At 42.7% G+C, this 20,466-nt stretch overlaps 1 protein-coding gene across 1 annotated transcript in view; it reads left to right on the top strand.

Moving 5' to 3' along the window:
* The window catches only part of POT1 (protection of telomeres 1), a 173,258-nt gene that overhangs the window by 136,353 nt on the left and 16,439 nt on the right, over positions 1-20,466 (top strand). The window contains exons 13-15 of the mRNA XM_019543458.1: positions 420-576; positions 7,489-7,694; positions 14,336-14,471. Of these exons, the coding sequence (XP_019399003.1) occupies positions 420-576; positions 7,489-7,694; positions 14,336-14,471 (499 nt within the window). The remainder of the gene's footprint in view (positions 1-419; positions 577-7,488; positions 7,695-14,335; positions 14,472-20,466) is intronic.

Here is a 20,466-nt window from a genome sequence, read left to right as displayed (position 1 = left end):
TGCCCCAAAGTTTGGTGTCATCGGCGAACTTGGCCAGTCCACTCCTGACTCCAATGTCCACATCATTAATGAAGATGTTGAACAGTATGACACCCCTGCTTCAAGTGGTAGTTCAGATCACTAGTTCACCTAAACCTAGGGTTTGTTAATCTAATATTCAGTTCCAGCTATGAGAGAGGCATCCATCAGCTGCCACTGAAAACTAGTACTAAAATTTAAAATCTGTTTTTGGAATTGTAAGTTTTCAAATATAATTTACAGACTTTAGGGTCTAATAGTGTTTGAAGAAAAGTTTCATTTATTAAAAAAAAACAGGGAAAATACTTTAAGCACACCCCTGTCATGTCCTTCTGCTTACGCTTTTGTACTTCTGTGTTGTTTCATTATTTTTGATAGTTTACATTTTTATTCTTTTCCAGTGCTGACAGATCACCAGGATTTAAATGAAACAGCATTGAATACCATTTTGAACAACCCTGCTCCTCAACAGTATCGCATTAGAGCAAAACTGAGAACTTTTAAACCCCAGAAGCTTTATCAGTCTATTAAACTTTATTGTTCAAAATGCAACTCACTGTAAGTGTCTTACATACTAAATAATTATGTTTTAGGATTTCTAGGCTTTCTGATATTTCCATCTTTCTTTTAATGGTTAAAATGAGTTGGATTTTAATCCATTTCATTTCAAGCAAAGGATGGGAAGATGGAAACTAGATGGGAGAAAATCTGCGATCATATAAGATGTTCTTATTTTGCCCCATTTAGTATACCCAAATTAGACTTACTTTCAGTTCCTGTATTTGGCAGTCAGTTTTGACCTGGATTTAGTATGTGGAATTACTGCATGTAAATATCTATTCTTGACCTTTAGACCCTTTTTTGTACACAAGTGCAAAAAGTATTGGTGTTTGAGTTACCTAGTTTTGGCTTTTGTAGTACTATAAAGAAGGTAACTCTCCACAGAATTAGAAGTAGTGTTTGGCTTCATTTATTAAAGTTGTTTTTATTCAGGGCAGGAAAATACCATTAAAAGAATATTGTCAGGAGCAATTTTGGCGTGGCCAAACTCAGTCTTGTAAACCAAGCATAAATTTATTTAATCTTTATTTCAGGAAAGTGAATTGAATATGTTAAATAAAACAGGCAACCTAATCCCTTCTAGCACAGCTTCAGATCTAATGGGTTGTGAGAGAGTCTGGGAGTCTCTTACTTCTAGTTTCAAATCCTAATTCTCTCATGTGCCTGCCAGGGGTCTTACAAAACATTTTACTTTCCTGTTTTCCATCTTTAAAATGTATAATGTCTAAAGTATGTAATATCTTCCTTACAGAGGAGGGTTGTGAGGATTGATTTGTTAACATGCATTCAGGGCTGATCTTGCAAAGTAATGAGCATTCCAGTCCCAGTCTAGCAAGGTACTTGAACACAAGTTTAATTTTAACTTAATTGGTGTTGAAACATTAAGTAGTCATAAACCCTTAGACCAGAAAGGTCCTTAGTCAGAGTTCTTGTAGATTTCCAGGCCTTTAATTTTACTCCTTTATTGAGCACAAGGCACTTGCAGGTTGAAAAAAAGATATATTGTGTTTGATAAAAGCACATTTTCCCAAAAGGTATCCACTCTTGATTTGAATATACTAATTCAAGAGGTGGAGAATCTACCACTTCCCCTTCATTTTGTTCCAGTGGTTAGTCACCTTCCCCATTAAAACTGTGAACTCTATGAATTTATCTGGCTTCAACTTTCAGCTATTGTTTTTATGTCTTCAAAAAAAAATAAATGAACCTTTTCTTACCCAGTGTTTTCTCAGGGTATTTGCATAGTGTAATAAAGATCACTTCTGAGTCTTCTTTGTAATAAGCTAAACAGATTCAGCATTTAAGTCAGTTACTCTAATGCATTTTTTCTTGACGATAGTTAATTTTCTGGCTCCTTCTTGTACCTTCTCCAATTTCTCAATGTCCTTTCTAAAATGTGGACAAAAGGGTTATATACACTATCCCAGTAATTGTCTTACCAATGACTTGAGCAGAAATAAAATAACCTGGGTAGTCCGCAATCCTTGTTACTAATGCTGTTATTCTAATAGCCCTTTCTTCCCACAGCACCACACCAAGAACTCATATTTGAGTTACTGTCCACTCTGACCCCCTAGGTCTGTTTTAGTCATTACATTCCCAGGTACGTTTTCCTATTCTGTAGTTATGGCCTGCATTACTTGTTCCTCTGAGGTAGAACTTTATTCGGCTGAATTAAACTACGTGCATTTGACTAGAATCTGGTTTACCAGACAAATCCAGAACATTGTGTATGACAGCTATGTCCTCACCATTACTTATAATTCCATTAATCTTTCTGTCATTCACAAATGTTACTGGTAGTGACAGTAGTATAATTAAGAAGAGGAGCCCCAAGCACCAACCCTAGTGCTAACTTGGGGAGTGGCACAAGAACAGCAACCATCTCACTGCAGGCCTAGCAGCAGCAGCTGTCCATTGTACTGTTGCCATCCAGAGCATAGAACTGCCCAGTTATGCCTTTGGGTAGTGATTTTCTGTTTGCTTCCAGATCATTGATGAAAATGTTGACTAGCATTGGGCCTAGTACCAAAATGCATAGAATTCCACTAGCCATTTCCATTCTTAGATCATTTCCTACTCATGTTTACTTTTTATATCTGTCAGGTAGCTGCTCTTAATACGTTTAACTTGTACTTAAACTCATACTAAGTGAATACCTTAAAAAGTCAAATTATATCTACACAGTTATTTTCATTAATTAAATCTGTAGTCTCTGAAGAGAATGATTGTTTGAGAAGATTTATTTTCCATAAACCGTATGGACAGGCATTCATTATGTACCTAATTTACAAATTTTATCTTGGAACAGCTCTTCCATCTTTTGTCTTGGACTGATGTCAGCCTAACAGATGTATACTTATCTACATCTCATATCCCTCTTTGAATATTGGCTCTTTTGCACTCTTTTAGTTTTCTGAAATTTCTCCAATATTCATAGATCTATTAAATATGAGCATCACTGGACCAAATTTCAGCCACATTCTGTTTCTTTAAGTACTCTTGGGTGTAAGTTATTTAGATCTGCTGTTTTTTATATATTTGTCTGTACCAGATGGTGTTTAATGTTCTTGGTTACAAATGGATTGGAAAGCACTTTATTACCTCATATGATAAAACACATTATCCTGTTTACTTCCAAAAACAAAATAGAAATGTTTATTGAATATTTTACTGTCTTTTTTTGTATCATTAACAATATTACCTCCTCTAGGGGTTTTTTTGTTTATAAAACATTTTGAAAAGTGCTTTCTTATTCAGGACCATACCATTTTTTTATCATTCTCTTGAACATATCTAAGGCCCCTGGCACACGTACATTTCATGGTGTAATCAGATCTGATCCTCAGTCCCAACAAACATGCATCCTACCGTGCTTTGTATGTGTGGCAGAACCTGTAGTTTTGCAGGTTGTGCCATTACTACTTGTACAGGGAAAGCCTGGGATCATGCTCCTGGGCAACTCCTGTACTGGCAAGTTGAAACCTGGGTGTCCAAAACCCGGCATGGACCAAGGTGGCCTTGAAGCTGAGACCAACCATCAGCTGATGCTTCATCTCAGCCCCAAGATTACGCTGGACCCAATGCAAGACTCCAGAGGGGTCCCAAAGCTGGGACCAACAATCACTAATTGTCGGTCTCAACCCCAGGACTGCATCTGAGCCAGTTTAAGACTGTGGAGGGCTCAGTTCCACATGTGGTTTTTTTAAAGGTCCTGGTGCACAGAGACTCCAAGACTGGGGAGCTTCTCCCTAATTCCAGTGACCCCATGGCCAGGATATATCAAATGATGTGTTCTGCAGCTTCCTGGCACCCGCGGGGCAAGGCAGTCACCCTGCTGGGTCTCAGGGAGCTCTGCAGCTTGCTCCTTGACTCCCAGAGAAACTGCAGGGCAAAGCAAGAACCATGCTGGGGAGCATCACTGCTCCCCATAACCGCCAGCCCAGATAATGAGTTCCCCTCAACTTGACACCCCACATACAGCACAGAAGGGCTGCACGGATGTCAGCCTGCTGACACGCAGGGAGCTGTCAACCAGAGCTGCCCTACTACACATTCAATCAAAATGCGATGGAAACTGGCCATAAAATGTTTCACATGTTGTAGAAATGCCATCAATTGCCTGGATGTGTGGCCAGATTACATTTTATGGCGTGGATAAACAGGTTAATCACATCTTAGGTCTAACATCTGCCAAAAGCATTAGAGTCATACCCAAAGACTACCAACTTCCGTTACATACGTGGAATTTCCGAGGAGGTGGATATGCTCATTCTTGACTAACTCTGTTCAAAAGAATATGCAAGAAGTTGTGTCCACAACTTTGCTAATGACCGAAAATGTATTTTAAATACGTATAGCAAATGAGCAAATCAGTAAATAGGTTATAAATGTCTATTCTGCTCTTCCATTGGCAATTAATACTGAATGCTATAGTGTCCATCAAAATCTGCTCTGGACGTAGAGATTTTTCAGTTGATTTACTTGAGAGTCAGACCAGCCTTCAGTCAGTCTGACTTTATGAGATATTCTAACCTAAGTTATTTTGCAATGTTTCCAGTCACAGTTTCTATACTACTAAAGTGAACAAAACTTTCCACACAACAGAAGCTGTTAAAATTCTATAAGCAAACCACTAATTCCTTTACATGTCAGTAGTTACATTATGGATTAGTTGTGATATCCTGCAAGGCCTTCTGAAGTACTGAGTTAGGAATGCCAAGCTGGTTTCATTCTGGCACAAATGGAAACGGAATGTATGCGAGACAAAGTGCAAGTTTTAGGTATAATCTTTCAAGGGAAGCAAGCATCAAACTTCTGCTCTCGCTGTTTTATTTTGATAGAGTGCAAGGTAAAATAGTCTGGTGCATAAACATAATCCGCAATTTCAAGCATTTAAGTGCAGTCTTTTTTTACAGTAAAATACTAATGTATTTGCATGGCCTTTGCTGGCACTGGATTTATGACCCAGTTACCTTGTTCCACAGACCCAAACCCTCAGACTGACCACAACCTCTCCGTTCAATAATAGGTGAATTTTATTGATACACAGTGATAGCACATGAGACAAATGCAAACTATTTTATATCTACCGCCCTAGACCTGTAACAGAGGGAAGATTCATCTGGCCAGTATGCAAGCTTCACCCTGAGGTGTTCTCTTGAGTGTCAGATGTCAGCAGCCTGGAGGTCAAAGACCAAGGCCTCCCCCCCCTCCCCCCCCGTGGGGTGGGTGAGATGGGCTAGTGGTGATCTGTCCATGGTAGCCTCAGGTTCGCTTCTCAGGGATCCTTTGCTGCCCTGAAATTCCTTCCTCTTCCTCCTCTGATGTCTCTTTATTCCTGGGCATCATAGTTTGGTTTCCCTGTGATCATCATACTATTCTGTCAGCATATTTCTTTGTTTCACAAATCCATCACATGCACACACATCTGAATTTAGGCATTTACTATTCTCTATCCACCAAAGCCGGAAGTCCCAAGGGCTCTGCAGTTTGGCACTGTGAGCTGGTGCTAATGCTGCAGAGTCCCTTATCTCTGTTTGGGTACACTATTCATGTTACGGAACAGTGTGGTACATGTCTTCAGTTTCCCAGCCTGTGTGTCTACTGGCTTCAGACACAGTAGGCCTTGAAGGAAACACAGTAGGCCTTTGTCACTGTGGCAGGGCACTGTTGGTGCCTGCCACTTTAAGGGCTGAGCCAGATATCCAGCAGGTGCTTGATTGCAGCAGCTATTTTGAGACACTGATTGCTTGTATAAACAGAGCAGTTTTCTGCTGGCAGCCAGGCAGAAATGTTGCCTGGCTGAAATGGTGTATGATGCATCTTGGAGGTAAGGGCAGGAGCTTATAGGGATGATTTTGGAGGCTCCTGGTCCTGGGCATGACCTAAAAGGCACCTTTCCGGGAAGGATGACCTGGTGTGGCTCCTGGTGGTACAGGAGTCCCCAGGAAATGCCAGGCCAGTTACCTCCCGGGTGAAAAGCAAGGAGGGGCACCTTAACCCCAGCCCCCATCTTTGGGTAGGCTTTGGAGACAGTAGTGGGACCAGGTACAGCTGTGGCCACCTGAGCCCATGAGGAGGGTGTAAGACCCTGGGGAGCGAGAGCAGTGGGGCCAGGCACAGCAAGCAGAGTGCCACCTGAGACCAGCAAGGATGGGAGGCTCCACATGGAGACCCTAGAGGGGGTAGTATGGAAAGCCTTGGGAGGCTTCACACAGAGTAGGGCTGAAATTCAAGTAGGCCTAGAGGGCTGTGCATGTGAGGGGGCTGTGTAGGGCTGAAGTTGGAATAGGCATGAAAGACAGCCCAAGGGGCACACTGAGTAGGGCCAAATGAGTAAGCTTGAAGGATACCGCAAAGGCCAGCCCTGTGCCCAGTGAGGGGTTTGGGGCAGAATTAGCCGAGAGTTTGGCATAAGGCCGGACCACGTAGAATAGGGGAACTCGCGGGAACTGAAGGTCCTGCATAGCGAGGCCAGTATGGAAGTAGTGAAGCCTGATTGCCCAAGGGGGAACAGGGGAGTGGAGTGTAGCCTGTTAACAGGCAGTAAGTCAGAGGCTTAGGTGAGAGAGGGGCCGAGTGGAAGAGGCCTTCTGTGAGGGGGGGGGTGGTGTGTGTGTGTGTGTGTGTGTGTGTGTATGTGGAGCCCAACTTTGGACTCGGTTTGCTCCAGTCTCAGACTGAGAGTAATAGTAATCTGGATGCCATCTTCAAGGCATGGGTGGCAGTGTAGGGGAGGTTCGGAGCCACAGATAGCACCCCCTGACATCAGGGCATGTAATAGATAGTCTCCCACATTTACCATCTGCTTGTAGGAACAGCAAAGTTGTGGCAGGTGAGACTGGCTGGATCCCACCATAACAACAGGTGGGCAGGCTGAGATGAGACCCAGCCTCAGGAAAGTGCCCCGTCACAGTCACAAACAGGCTTTTTGAAACCATTTAACCCTTGCCATTCCCCTGGACCATTGTTCTAATGCATTTCTATTTTACGTACAAGCCAATTGCCAAAACCAGACCTCTAAATACCATTTTATAGCTGTCAGTCTTCTTAAAGCTGGATAGAAAACCTAGAGATGTCAGGAGTCCTTCGTGTTACTTACATGAGCCTGGATGAAAGCGTTAGTCCTTAGCCTGCTAAAAATGCAAGATCAGGCACTTTAACACAGGACTGAATTGTATATAAAGTGCCTAATACTCCACACATGCCTGTGTAGCATCAAACCCTGAAATTGCTGTAGCATGTCATCAGATTAGGTTTAATCAAATAACAGCATGCACGAAAGTGCATTTTCAGGTATCACATGTACTTTTATTATAATTCATAATTTTTGAAGAACTGCATACCATACTTTATTAGACAAAGGAGCTGCTATTATTTAATTATTCCTTCTTCAAATGGTTTTAGGCAAGAAGTTCCAGATGGAGATGACTTTGACTTTATTTTACAAGACTCTGCAGCTACACTTCCAAATCCAGAATTGCACAATAAGCTGTGGTATGATTCTGCTGTGTGGAATACAGAACATCCAAAACAAAGAACAATAGCCGTTCATTTTGTGAAGCACAATGAAATGGTTCAAGAGCCAGGAAATTGTTTGATAATGGTAGAAGGTAAGATCATTTAATTACAGTTGTATCCTCTTTGGATACCATACCCCACCCCATGTTATTTGTGTAGTGCTCTGTCTCAATTAGTCCCTGCTCCTACCTGCACAGAGCCCCTGTGATTGTGTACGAAGGATGAAGTTGTTGCCTTCAGTGACAGGTTGATCCGGGGTATGCCAGCCCTGCCACTGCCATTTGCACTGGCAAGGGTGAAGGGACTTCCTGCAGGCAGTGGCAGGAGAGAGTAAGGGAACACAGCTTCTCTTGCCACTTTCAAGGAGTCCCTTTGCCCTTGCCACTTAATTGAGGCTGTTCTTGAGTAGCCACAGGCACCTCTCCAAGTGTCAGGACCTTCAGGTGCATGAGCAACCCAACATTAGGCAGCCTCTTGCCATTGCCAGGCTGCTCAGGAGCCCTCAGCTTTAAAGGGTGTGCACTGTGCAGGCAGTTTGGAAGCTTTTTAAAGTTTTTGGCATTCAAACTGTCTGGAATTGGAGAAAGCAGCTTTTGCTGACCAGGCAGTCCCCACCTTAGCAGCTCTCACCACTGGGTGGCGACAGGGATAGCACAGCCCCCAAACATCTCTGGCAGCTTGCAGTTCTTCAGGCTGTCAGGTCACCAATGACTTCCTTTCCCACTGGAAGATGAGGAGATAGAGCAGAGCATTGTGTTATTATGGAGAGTAGACGACCTGGCTAGACATTAAGTTTGTCCCAGCATGACAGAATCGGCAGCTTTTGTTATGGATCCACTGGTATTCTTGTGGCTCGGTCATTTTTTTTGCCTTGGGAAAATTTTCATATGTTCCCCAAACTTCTGGAGGGAGCCACAGTGTCCCTTCCAGCTAAGTGTTTAGGACTTAAGTATCTCTCCAAATTAAAAACAAACATTCTAGAATGAGAATTAAAAACTATAGACAGACTGATTAACTAAATGATACATTCCCTTGGAACTCTTAGTTATAGCTAGCTGCCTGGCTCACCGATGTGATTACACAAAATGCTAAGAGTGGGTTACAATTTCTGTAATCCAGAGAGGATCTAGATACTTTTGTATATTCTCCTGTCAAACCAAAAAGCTTATAATGAATGTGCTGTTTCCTAGACAAGCTCATAGATAGGTTTAGTTCTGATATTTATCTTTCAAAAGATCTTTAGTACATACTAAATAAGTAGAAGGTTTGGCGTGCTTCTGAGAATGCAAGCCTACTTTTAGCATTGTCAGCCTCTGGATGTCAGTGTTGTTTCACATAAATATAGTTCAGGAAATATTCACTTTTAACAGAATGCTCTTTAGAGAGAAAAATAGCCCTCTAACTTTAAACAAAGCAATTTAAAGAAGAATATAAATATGTTGCATATCCTCATTTTCTGAATTTCAAGCAGGATCACATTGTCCTAGTGCCTTTGTGTGAAAAAGCAAGGGTTAGTTAAGCGATCATGAGGGTTAATAGCAAAGCTCCTTCCATTTTCCTCTCTCTTATTATTTGACTCATTTTAATTGCAGCCTTTGTAGCATGTTCTGAATGCATTTTTATTACCTATTAATATAACTTTCTTCCCTGTAACAGGACCCCCTTCCCATTTTTGCAACTGCTTTTTTTTCCTAAAACCAAACCTCATCATTTTTGCTACAGATGCTTTGCATAGATACCAAAGCTTCTGCATCTGGGTATGACACCATATTGAGTACATTAGTTGGAATGAAGGACAGAATTGTAAATTATTCCCGTATTACTAAACAGACATTCCAGTGGGCTTCTTCTAGCCTATTTATTTCTCTTTCACAGTCCTGGGATTTTTCTACAATTTATTGGGTTTTGTTTGTTTGTTTGTGTATTACTTCCATATTGTTTGTTGGTACAAGTTCCAAAAGGCATTTTTCCCAGCCTCCTGAGCATCCTCCCTGACCTTTTCCACGTGTGTGCTGCCTGAAGAGGTAAAACACAACATGGCAACTCCATCTAACTGAGGAGATCTATATATTACTTTATTTTTTTTAAGCATAAGTAGGTTGCTTTAGTATAGTACAAGACCCTCTCCTCTCCATAAACCAGATACTGAATGATGCTGCTGGCATAGAAGTTGTTTGGCCTTGACTGGACAGCTGAGATGGAAGGTGGACATAAGAAAGAGGTTTTTCTGGTAGCATTTTTTTTTTAAATCTCCTTGAACATAAGTTAATTCTAATTTGGGATAAAGGTTAAAACTAAGATGTCATCACATTAGTGACAAGCGTATTAATATGTACCATTCATCATTGGCTTCAGTATTCATACAGTATACTCGCTATAATTAATTTCAGTGACATTTATTGTTCAATCTTATAGACTTCAATGTTGATTTATAAGTAAACTGAAAACATTGTCTAAATGAAACTTTATCTTATGAATTATCTTAAATTATCCCAGTGGTTCCATTGGTAAAACTGCATGTATTTTATACTTATTTAAATCCTTTGAAAGGTTGCAACATTTCAAGTATGGCTTAAGAGGTGCCGGATTGAGGCTTGGTAGACGTGTGCTCTATTCTTGGTTCTCTAACTAACCTGTGTGTTTTTCGGCTAAGCTATTGGACATCTCTGTACTACTTTCTCCTCTCAACCTTTTGTCTGCTTACACTGAAAATGTAAATGAAAAGAAATGGTCTCTTGTTCAATTTGCACATCACCTAGCACATGGAAACATTGGGTGTGCTGACTTTTCTAATCATTACCACAAATAGTAAACTACAAATCTAGAATGTGCATGAATCAGAGAGCACCTTATAATGCTTTTTATGATCGATCATTTTATTAAAATTTAACATTAAACAGCACAACTCATTTTTGTAGAAAACAACTACATTGCAAAAAGTAATTGCTATGTTTCTTCCCTGTTATCTATTCATGAGTTAAGGAGATAGGCAGATAAGGTTATTTGGGCAAAAGTGATATCTTCTTTTACACCAGCTGAATAGTTGGAAAAATTGTTCTTTGCAAGCTTTCAAACACAGGCGCCCTTCTTCAGACATAGGGAGAATCTGCTGGCGTTTGTCTACTCTCTATGGTCAAATAGAAGCTTAAGCTAATATGCAAAACGCAGGTTTATGAAAATGCAGATGTGTGGCAGGGAAGATCAGAGAAGGTAGGAGTTAACGAGTGAGAGACAGGCAGGTAGAGTGGGAAAAACAAAAGTGAATGTGGACCAGTGATAAAATGTAGAGAAGTTACCTGGAGTTATCAGATGGCAGGTCGTTTATAATGTGTCATAAATTCAATGTCTGTATGTAGGCCATGATTTTTTGTATCCAGTAGATTTATGAAGTGAAGTTCGTAGTCTCATCTTCAAAAGGTGTTTTGTAAATTCCCTTTGGAGATTAGAACTGAGAGATCGGAGAGAGTGGTTGTCTTGTGAGAAATGTGCACCCACAGTAATTAGGTATTTTTGTCTTTGATAGATTTTCAGTGTGCGTTCATTTTGGTACTCAGTTGTTTGGTTTCTCCTACATAGTTTCCATCACAACATTCACTGCACTGGGTGAGATCTATTACATTTCTGGAGATCCAGACATAACATCCAGGAATGGTATGGTGGTGACGGTTCTGTTGTGGGAGTAGTACAAATGTGTTGACAGGTTTTACTTTTCTTGTGTTGGCATGGTCTGGATGTATTTGGTGTGCTTGGGGCCATAGGAAGTTTGCTTCTGGTGATAAGGCTTAATGCCTGTTTAAAAGCTAGGGTGGGTGGTTCTGGAAAAATCTCTTTTAAGAATTGGGTCGCCTTCTAGTATGGGTTGCAGTTGTTTCAAGATTTAAGAAGCAGGTATTTAGTGACTTGTTATTTTGGCCAAAGGTGTTGGTTATTAGGTGTGTATTTAAAGCAGCAATTACAGAGTGATTATAGTAAATATAGAGAGAAATTTATCAAACTGGTCCTGCATAATTGCAGAAAAATTGCAGAAAAATCCCAGCTTTTCCAATAACATAAGACATTAATTTCCAGTAAAGTCTTATAAAATCCCATGAAAGCAGTATTTAAAATTGCATCCTATTTATTACACTGTTTCATTTTTCTCCTTGCTTCAGTTCTGATGCTTTTAGCGAGAACTTTCCTTCAAATTGCTACCTAAAAATCTTTTTTTTGCCATTGAGGAACTACAATGGCAAGTTGCTTCCATGTGAAAAAAAACATTTCATTTTAGTGGTCACAGCAGTTTCACTGTAGCTACATTTCATAGTAGTTATGTGGCTGCATGCTGCTCTTGAAGCTTTCCAGAAAATAAGCCCTGCCTAGCTGCTCTTGCTTGCATGCTCCAAACAGAGAACTGAGGCAAGTGATGAGGACACTTCCAGGGCACTAACTGCCACTGCTCTCCAGCACACTACAGACAGATCTCCAGTGTAGCAGCATTGGATTACCCCAAAGCATTAGTGTCAAACATATGGTCTGCAGGCCAGATCCAGCCCACATATCTAGATTATCCAGTTTATGGCCTCGATGGGGGACCTTCCCTTGGGGGTAGCCAAGCACCTGGGTGAGACATATGGTGCTGAAGTACCCCAGCACTACCATTAGAAGAAGCCTAGGCTCACAAGTGCTTGGCTGCCACCAGGGGAAGGTCCCTGATCAAGGCTGCAGGTCTGTCCTGGGTGCTTAGTTGCAACCATGGGAACAAGCCATGGTGCTTAGCTACTTCCCACAGTGCTGGAGTTCCAGTGCTGTAGCTCTCACTCAGACATTTTGTTCCTGCTGCAGGAAGAAGGCATGGTGCTACTGGGGCTCCAACACTGTGGCTTTTCCTGGCTTGGGTGCCAGGTGAAAGCAGTAATTCTGGAGCCCCAGCAGCACCATGGCCCCAGCACCATGGGTCTCACTTGTTCTGATGGTAGCAGCCAAGCCCGTGGGAAGCTGGGCCTTTTAGTGTGGGTTATAGATGGCTTTAGCAGATGTCACATGCACTGAATCCAACACGGGAGGATCCACATGCATAGTCTAGCATGTGGGGCCAGCCACACACCATTCATAGAAATCATAGAATCATAGAAAATGAGGGTTGGAAGGGACCTCAGGAGGTCATCTAGTCCAACTCCCTCCCCAAAGTAGGACCATCCCCAACGAGATCATCCCAGCCAAAGCTTTGTCTAGCCAGGTCATCTAGCCCATGGACTGGTCATGCACCATTCATCTGATTTCCCCCCCCAGAAGCAGATGAGATTGACACCTGAAGCAACCTCACTGCTTGTATTGTGATTTTGGGGAAGCAAGTGGTTAGAGCTTAGGTTTTGGCAATGGTCTTGAGAGCAGCACAGGGCAACTGCAGGCATTTCCCAAGAGTTACATTATTCTAAGCTCTGCTAATTTGTTAATTGTCATATACTACCATAAAATATTTTTTAAATGTGTCATGGCAAATTGCACATTTCATTTTGCCTCTATTGAATATGTGGTTGTTTAAACATCTGATTTCCGCATGCAGTAACACGTCACATTTGCAGCTTTATATAGCTATTCACATTTTTGTACAATCAATATGTACAGTCACTTATTCCTAGACCATAATGACTACATCATAATTTCAACACTACAGTCAATTTAGGAGTCCTTTTTAACATTGGATCATGGTCAGTTATTTGTTACAGGTCCTAAAATTGATATCCATCAGTCCAAGGGAGTTGAATTATTTAATTAGCATTATGTGTATACAGTTAATAGTGATTCTCAAAGGGTGTGCTATGGTACACTAGCGTGCACCAAAAGCAACAGAAATACTGTGAGACCCCCCCTGTGTGAGGAGGTAAATGCGCTTCTCTTACCTCCGGCACCCTGTGTCTGACCCAACTACTCCATCATTGCCTATGACTGTTCCTCTGGGGACTGCCACCACTGCTGCTGCCTTCCCTTGCCCTTCCCTTCCCTCAGGCAGCCACTATGCTGCCACCTTCCAACCACCCACACTCCCAGCAGTGTGCTCTTATGCAAGTGGGTGGACAGGCTCACAGATGGAGCTGTGATTTGCAGCCTGGCTTATAACCTCCAATCTTCTCGCCCTCCCGAGGCTAGCAAGAGGGGTCGCAGAGGGGACCATGCATGTGAGTCCCTGAAGGAGCCTTGTTCTTTGAGGTACAGTCTGAGAGTCAAGAGGGGGCAGACAGTGGAAAGAGCAAGGCATAGCAGAGTGAGGTCTTGCCTCTGCTGCTGTTAAGTGGCAAGGACTAGATCAGTGATTCTCATTTCTTTTTAGCCTCAAAGCCCCTTCATATCTTATCTGAATTTAGATCTTTTAGAGCTAATGTTAGCAATTTTTAACAAGGGTGCTGCAAAATTCAGAAAAGTTATGGAGGAGTACCTTGAGACTAAAAGGTTGAAACTGCTAGTATAAATACTAATCATTTGCTTAAAGAAAGATGTTGTGGTGTCATTTTTTTAACAGTTCAGTTTCAGCATTAATACAATTCTCTGTCAGGAGAATGGAATACGTTAGTTGTTTTACAGAAAAGAATGCATGCATACATATTTTACACACACTCATTCTCACTCTCGCTCTCTATCTCTCTCAAGTGTAAGAATGAAGTACGTTGCTATTTTTAATACAGAAAATAATGTGCCCCAGGTATCAAGATTTTGGGGAACTCTGAGTTGATAAATTGTTATTTGTTTATTGTTAAAGGAGGGACACAAAAAGAAATTATGAAACTTACAAGAAGATTTAAAGGTGTTATTCCTGTGAGATCCATGCAAGAAGATCTTGAACTCCTAGACCTTTCTGCTCCATTCCTTTTGCAAGGGAAGATACGGCATTATGGGTAGGTTAAATATTGTGCCCATATTTTATAAGTTACATCAAATGGATTTATAGAAAGTTAATTCAACCTTTCATACCCATTTTGGACATATCTTTTAAAAGTTATTTGGGGAAAAAACTGTTGTCTCTTAACAGTTATAAAAAGGAATACAATTTGGCAGAAGGAAGCAGTGATCTGTAGCCTGAACATGGTACTTGTTACCATAAGTATAGTTGAGGGCCAAGTAACTCCTATTATGTTTCTTTATTCTAAAGAGATGCTAAATTTTTAAAATCTGTCCATGTAGTATTTTTTTACAGTTCCCTGAAACTGTTTGATTTTATGTTTCTATTACCAGTGATTAAAATGCTTCATTTCCATATTCATAGGGCAATTTCAGGAGCTGCCTTTGTATTTAGTTGACAATAAGGACATTAACAAATTGATTATATGAATAAAGCAGCTATTTGAATTTACAGTATGTTTTCTTTGCTGTAAAAAAATGAAAGCATGATGACCTAAAAGGTGTCTACATATACATTTCTTAAAAACACAGAAATTAGCAGTACTTTCAAATTCCTGATAAGCCCATATCCTCAAACAGGCTAGGAGCAGAAGTTACACATAAACCAATTTAAGTGATTGGAAACTGGTTTAAACCTATAACAGAACAGGAGTTCAGTGCATATATACGGCTTTAAAAATGGCCAAAACTGGTTTAAGATACACCTGGTTGGATGTAGTATTAGACTTAAACTGGTTTAACCTAAATCAGTTATAGAACTTCTGTCCCTGATCCCTTCCTGGTTCAAGTTAACTCACAGTCCCCCAGCATCCCAGGATGCTTCGTAGCCATGGGCCATGCTCTCGGCTCCAGTGGAGTAGGGACTACCTTGCCCCTCTGCTCCTTAGTCTGCTTCCTGCCTGCATCTCTCATCCCATAGGGATGTGGGGGGGGGGGGGGGGGGGGGTGCAAGGACAAGGGAACAGACCCCCAGATCCTTGTAGCCAAGTTCTACATGGCAAGTAGGGGAAGGAAAAAATCCTGTGGTGGGGACTTTTTCACCCTCAGCAGCCCTCCCCTCTCTCCCTTCCCAGCTATTGATTGCTTTGGCTGCTGCCACAAGAGGGAGGAAGAAGTCATCCTCCTGGCTGTGTGTCTACCCATGCAGCCCAGCGTAGGGGCACCAGGGAGCCCCTTCCTTGGAGGGATCCCCCCTACCCCAGCCCAGGGTCACCCAACCTGGGAAGTCCCAGGAAACTGAGGAGAATCCCTCCCCTCCCAAACCCCAGAGCTGCTTGCCTTAGCCCATGCAAGTCTCAGGCAACCTCAGGAAGCAGAGGGAAATTCTCCTGCTCCTCTGCAGTTGGTTTTGCCTCAGCTGCTGTGAGTCCAGGAAGACTTCTTCTCCCTCCCTCCTGTGGCAGCACCTGAAGCATTCACTAGCTGGAAAGGAGGAGAGGGGGGATTCTCCTCAGCTGCCCAGGGCTGCCTGGGCTGGGGAACACTGGCTGGGGGAAACCTGAAGGGGAGTCTTCCTCAAGGTGGGCCAGCGCCTGGACAGGGTGCTCCTTAACGCTCTGTTAGAGAACAACAGGGGGCTGGAGATACTTAGCTGGGCTGGCAATGGCCAGCAGGTTGGGAGACACGCATCTCCTGTCTACTGGCCTAGGTCAGAGCCAGCCTCCCCTGCCTTCTCCAGTTGAAAACTGAACAACAGTTCAGCTGGTTATCGGTTCAACCTGTGCAGCTTAGAGGAAGATGCCCAGATTGAATAGATTCTGCCTTGGGCTGATGACAGTAAGACCTAATCAGGTCTGAATGAGAAGGAACTGTACAATGTTGCATTTGGCCTGATGGCCCCTTGCCCCTTTGTTTGTCTATTACAAGGTTATAGAAACGTCCCTTTCAGAGGAGCTGAATATAGTGTACAGACCACCCCTTGTACATTATGGTTTCCCTTCCTTCTCTCCTAGGGCAGATACCAGTCCAAAAGCTTGCCAATCTCACAGCCAGCATCCTTTATAGGCATAATTTTCCAACCTAGAAAGTAGAGCACATTTAGGAACCACAAGGTGTTTTGATGCCTCATTCCATATTCCACTACACATACCTATCAAGCCACAATAACTGAAAGCCTTGTAGAATATCACATATATACTTTATACAAAAGCCCAAGTTCAAGCTGAGATGGGATTGATTCTAGAATTACCTGTGCATTTAAATTTGTCACCATCTTAGTCATGCTTTTAACAATATATTATCTTATCTGAATACATTTTTTTTTTTTTTTTAATATTCCTATATATCTCTGTTTTGTTTACTATCCTATTTCTAAATGCTGTCCAACTGGCAGCCCACAGGCCCTAGTGGCTACCTTTCCTGCTGCTGCATAGCAAGGGAGGGTACAGGGGCCTTTGTACCACCAGTACAGCCTGCGTAATGAGAGTTCTGGGGATGGGGATGAAGTCTGGCCTGGCACTAGAGACAGAGGTTTGTTAGGCCTCTGCTGTGCCAGGGGTCTATGATTCACTTGCACCTGAAAGGATTAACCCCTCAGAGTATTGGCCTGCAGCCCAGCCCCACCCTGAGGCCCACTACTATTAATGAATACAACACCAAGTAAGGGTTAATAAGCAATCTGTATTACAAGCCAAAATTAACAGTAATCATAGCAACATGAACTAGTTAACAACCGCTCAACAGAACGCTATATACAGATATGTACAGAGAGCCATATTGGGCTGTCACCAGTAGTGGCAGTCAAGAGCACTGACACCCAGGCTGCAGGACCTACTGTCACATCCCTGTCAGGCAGAGGATTTCTACCGTTTCCTCCACAAACAGAGTACTTGGAGACCTCAAAAAGGAAGGGTCATACTTTACCCATCCTAAGGGGGAAAGGAAGGTGAGTATCTCAGGTGGAATTCCAGTGTCCCCACACACGCAGTGCTCAGCACCCGCACTCCCCAGCTTCTCCAGCAGATTCAACACCACTCAAAACTCTCAGGCTCTCAGACTCGGCTCACACAGCTTCTCGGCACATGCACCCTTCACCACGTATGCGGACACGCACGCATGCTCCTGCACACTCGTGCACATGTGCACACACACACACACTGAGATGGTGCCTCACACTTGCTTTTTTGTAGTGGGCACCTCACGCTACCTGCCGATCATACCATGGTCCAATCACTGCTTGCACATCTCAATCAATCAATATCACTCAACAGTATCATTTTCTTGGACCACTCATATTAATTATCATATCATAACTTATTAACATAAAGTTCCCTCTCTTTGGTTATATAACAAGTTTCAACTGCCCATGCCTCAGTTTCCTAAGTAGGTCATACCATCACTATTATGATGAAGCCAGGACTCTCACTGTTTACAGGGAGGGGTTGCATACTACATGCCTATGTAGTATATAACCTGGGGGCTACACTGGTGCTACCTGCAGCCTCCAGCCACACCAAAGTTGGATTGCCCTAATGTACTTTCTACGTGGCATTTATTTAGGGCAAGTGTGTAAGGGGTGTAAGTATGGACATACTTGCATGTAGTAAACTGCATTCCATTCTAGGTTATTCCAGTGTAAAATTGGATTGACTTAATTGATCCAAGGTTCATAGCTATACAAATGAGGCAAAATTAGCACCCTTGATTTTTTTTTAACCTAAATTTTACTTTTAATCTTAAAGTAGATAAATGTTTGTTTTATGTTTTAACTGTAATACACTGATATGAAAGCGGACTTTGAAGAAAAATAAACAGTGCTTCTGTAATTTTGTTTCCTGGGGCAAAGAGAACAAAATGAGATGGACTTCTCTATCCACTTACTGTATTTTACTTACTATCATACTTTCTGTAGTTTATGAGGATGCATAAATACTGTAGTAACAAAAAGAAGAGGTAATTTTAATAGCTCATATTTAAAATATGTTTGGGCACAGGAAAAGCCAAATTCCTATACTAACCCTGCCATATTTTTAATGCATTGTACATTTTCATATTTATTACTGCTATTACAAAATGGCACTTTGTGTATTGTTAAACAACAAAAAGTTCTGGTTTATGAATATGTACTCAAGAACACATAGTTACCAGCCTTACTTATTCAATTAGGCCATCTTTCTCCAACTAAAATAACTTATTTTCTTTTTGATGATGATTCATAAAGAGCATTAGCACTGGCTACTTTACATGCTGCCTCAGATTTCTGCACGCTGAAATACACTTGAGTTTTAAAGGTGTTTTGTATTCCATTAGAATACTTTTATTTGAATAACCTTCTTCCGTACAAAGGGAAAGATTTAATAGTTTGTAGTACTGAAGTGAGGAGGAATTTAAGCTAGTTCACTAGTAAATGGAGACAAAAGCCCAGAGATAAGTAAAGAGTCTAGGCTCCTGGTTAAAGCTTAACAAGTAGAGCAATAACAAAAGCCTTAGCAATGTTCTTAAACAGAGGCTAGAACAGTCTATTAGATACCCAAAATATTTATCTATTTACGCAAGAAATGTGGGGAACAAGCAGGAAGAATTGGAGGTCCCAGTACAAGTACAGAATTATGGTATAATTGAGATAGTTGATGTGACTAGAGTAGTCATGGATGGGTATAGCTCATTCACAAAGGATAGGAGCGGGGAAAGGGAGGTAGTGTTGCCCTGCTTATAAAGGCTCAGTACAAAGTGGAAGATCTGCTTATTGAAAACCTCCTATTAAAGGTTAGAGATGAGAGCGGCAGGGGGAACACCATCATAGCCTCCTGCTATGGACCACCAGACCCGAGACAAGGAGGTGGGTGAGGCCTTCTTAAACAACTGGTGGAAGCTTCCAAATTGCAGGACATAGTTCTCATGAGAGACTTGAATTATGGGGACATCTGGGAGAGAGGCAGCAGTGTGCAAGCAGTCTAAGCAAATTCCTGGAGTGTGTTGAGGATAAGTTGTGGGTTTTTTTTGATTCAGATGGCAGAGTCCAACTTGGGGGGAAGCTTTTCTCAAGTTGCTACTCACAAACAGGGAGGAACTCATTGAGATTGTGGAGGTGGAAGGTAACTTGGGTGACTGACTATTAAATGGGAAGAAAGGACTAAGAGCAGCAGCAGAAAGACACTGAAGTTCAGGAAGGCAGATTTTAACGTACTACGGGAACTGGAGGGAAAGGGAGTCCAGGACAGCTGGCTGTACTTTAAGGTAGCTGAAGCAAGTTTTTTCAGTGCCACAGAAGAATGGGAAGTGCAACAGGAGATCAGCGTTTCTAGACAGCAATCTCTGCAATGAGTTGAGACATGGAAAGAAATCCTCAACCTGTCGATAGTGATTGACCAGTCAATTGGGAGCCCCTGACACTTGATCTCAGTACTGATATTGGATGTCAGAGGCTCCGCGATTGGGAGCAGCAGGATGCATATGGGGTGTAGCCGAGACGCAGTCCGGGAGGTAAAAGCAGCAGGACTCACATGGCTGTGCTGAGCTGCGCTCCGTGCTGCCAGCCAAGCCAGGTGAGTAGGACAATCCTCCTCCATGCCCCCTGCCACTGGGTGAACAGAGCCCCGGCCAGGCCAGGCTGGGGGGGGATCCAAGTCCAGGCAGCACTTGCCCCCTTGAACTGTACACGGGGCAAGCCAGCTGCCCCTGCCTACTGGGCTTTTTGTCCAGAGCCCTGCTGTAGCTGGCTTGGGAGTGGCCCAACACCACATGTGTCCCACCACTGGGTGGGCAGGGCATGAGTCTCAGCCCAGCAGCAGGAGGCACGTGGCATCAAGCCTGCTTGGGGTGGGCAGCACTGGGGCTGCACCACGCTGTGCTCCGGGTGGGTGTGGTGGCACTGGGAGCGGGTGCTATGCCACTTGCCCTGCCAGGGCTGGGCTGCTGTGCTACCTCTAGACAAGCAGCGTGCAGCAGTGGGAGCCATACCTCTCTGCTCCCCACGCCACCTAAATGAGCCACAGCTCCGTCCTGCACTTACCGCACCCCGGCTGCGCGAGCAGTGGGAAGTATGGGAGCGGG

This window comes from Crocodylus porosus, unplaced genomic scaffold, assembly GCF_001723895.1.
Source record: "Crocodylus porosus isolate Cpor-Errol unplaced genomic scaffold, CroPor_comp1, whole genome shotgun sequence".
Lineage (NCBI taxonomy): Eukaryota > Metazoa > Chordata > Crocodylia > Crocodylidae > Crocodylus > Crocodylus porosus.
The sequence above is the reverse complement of the archived record's forward strand: the minus strand, read 5'-3'. Positions and strand labels throughout refer to the sequence as shown.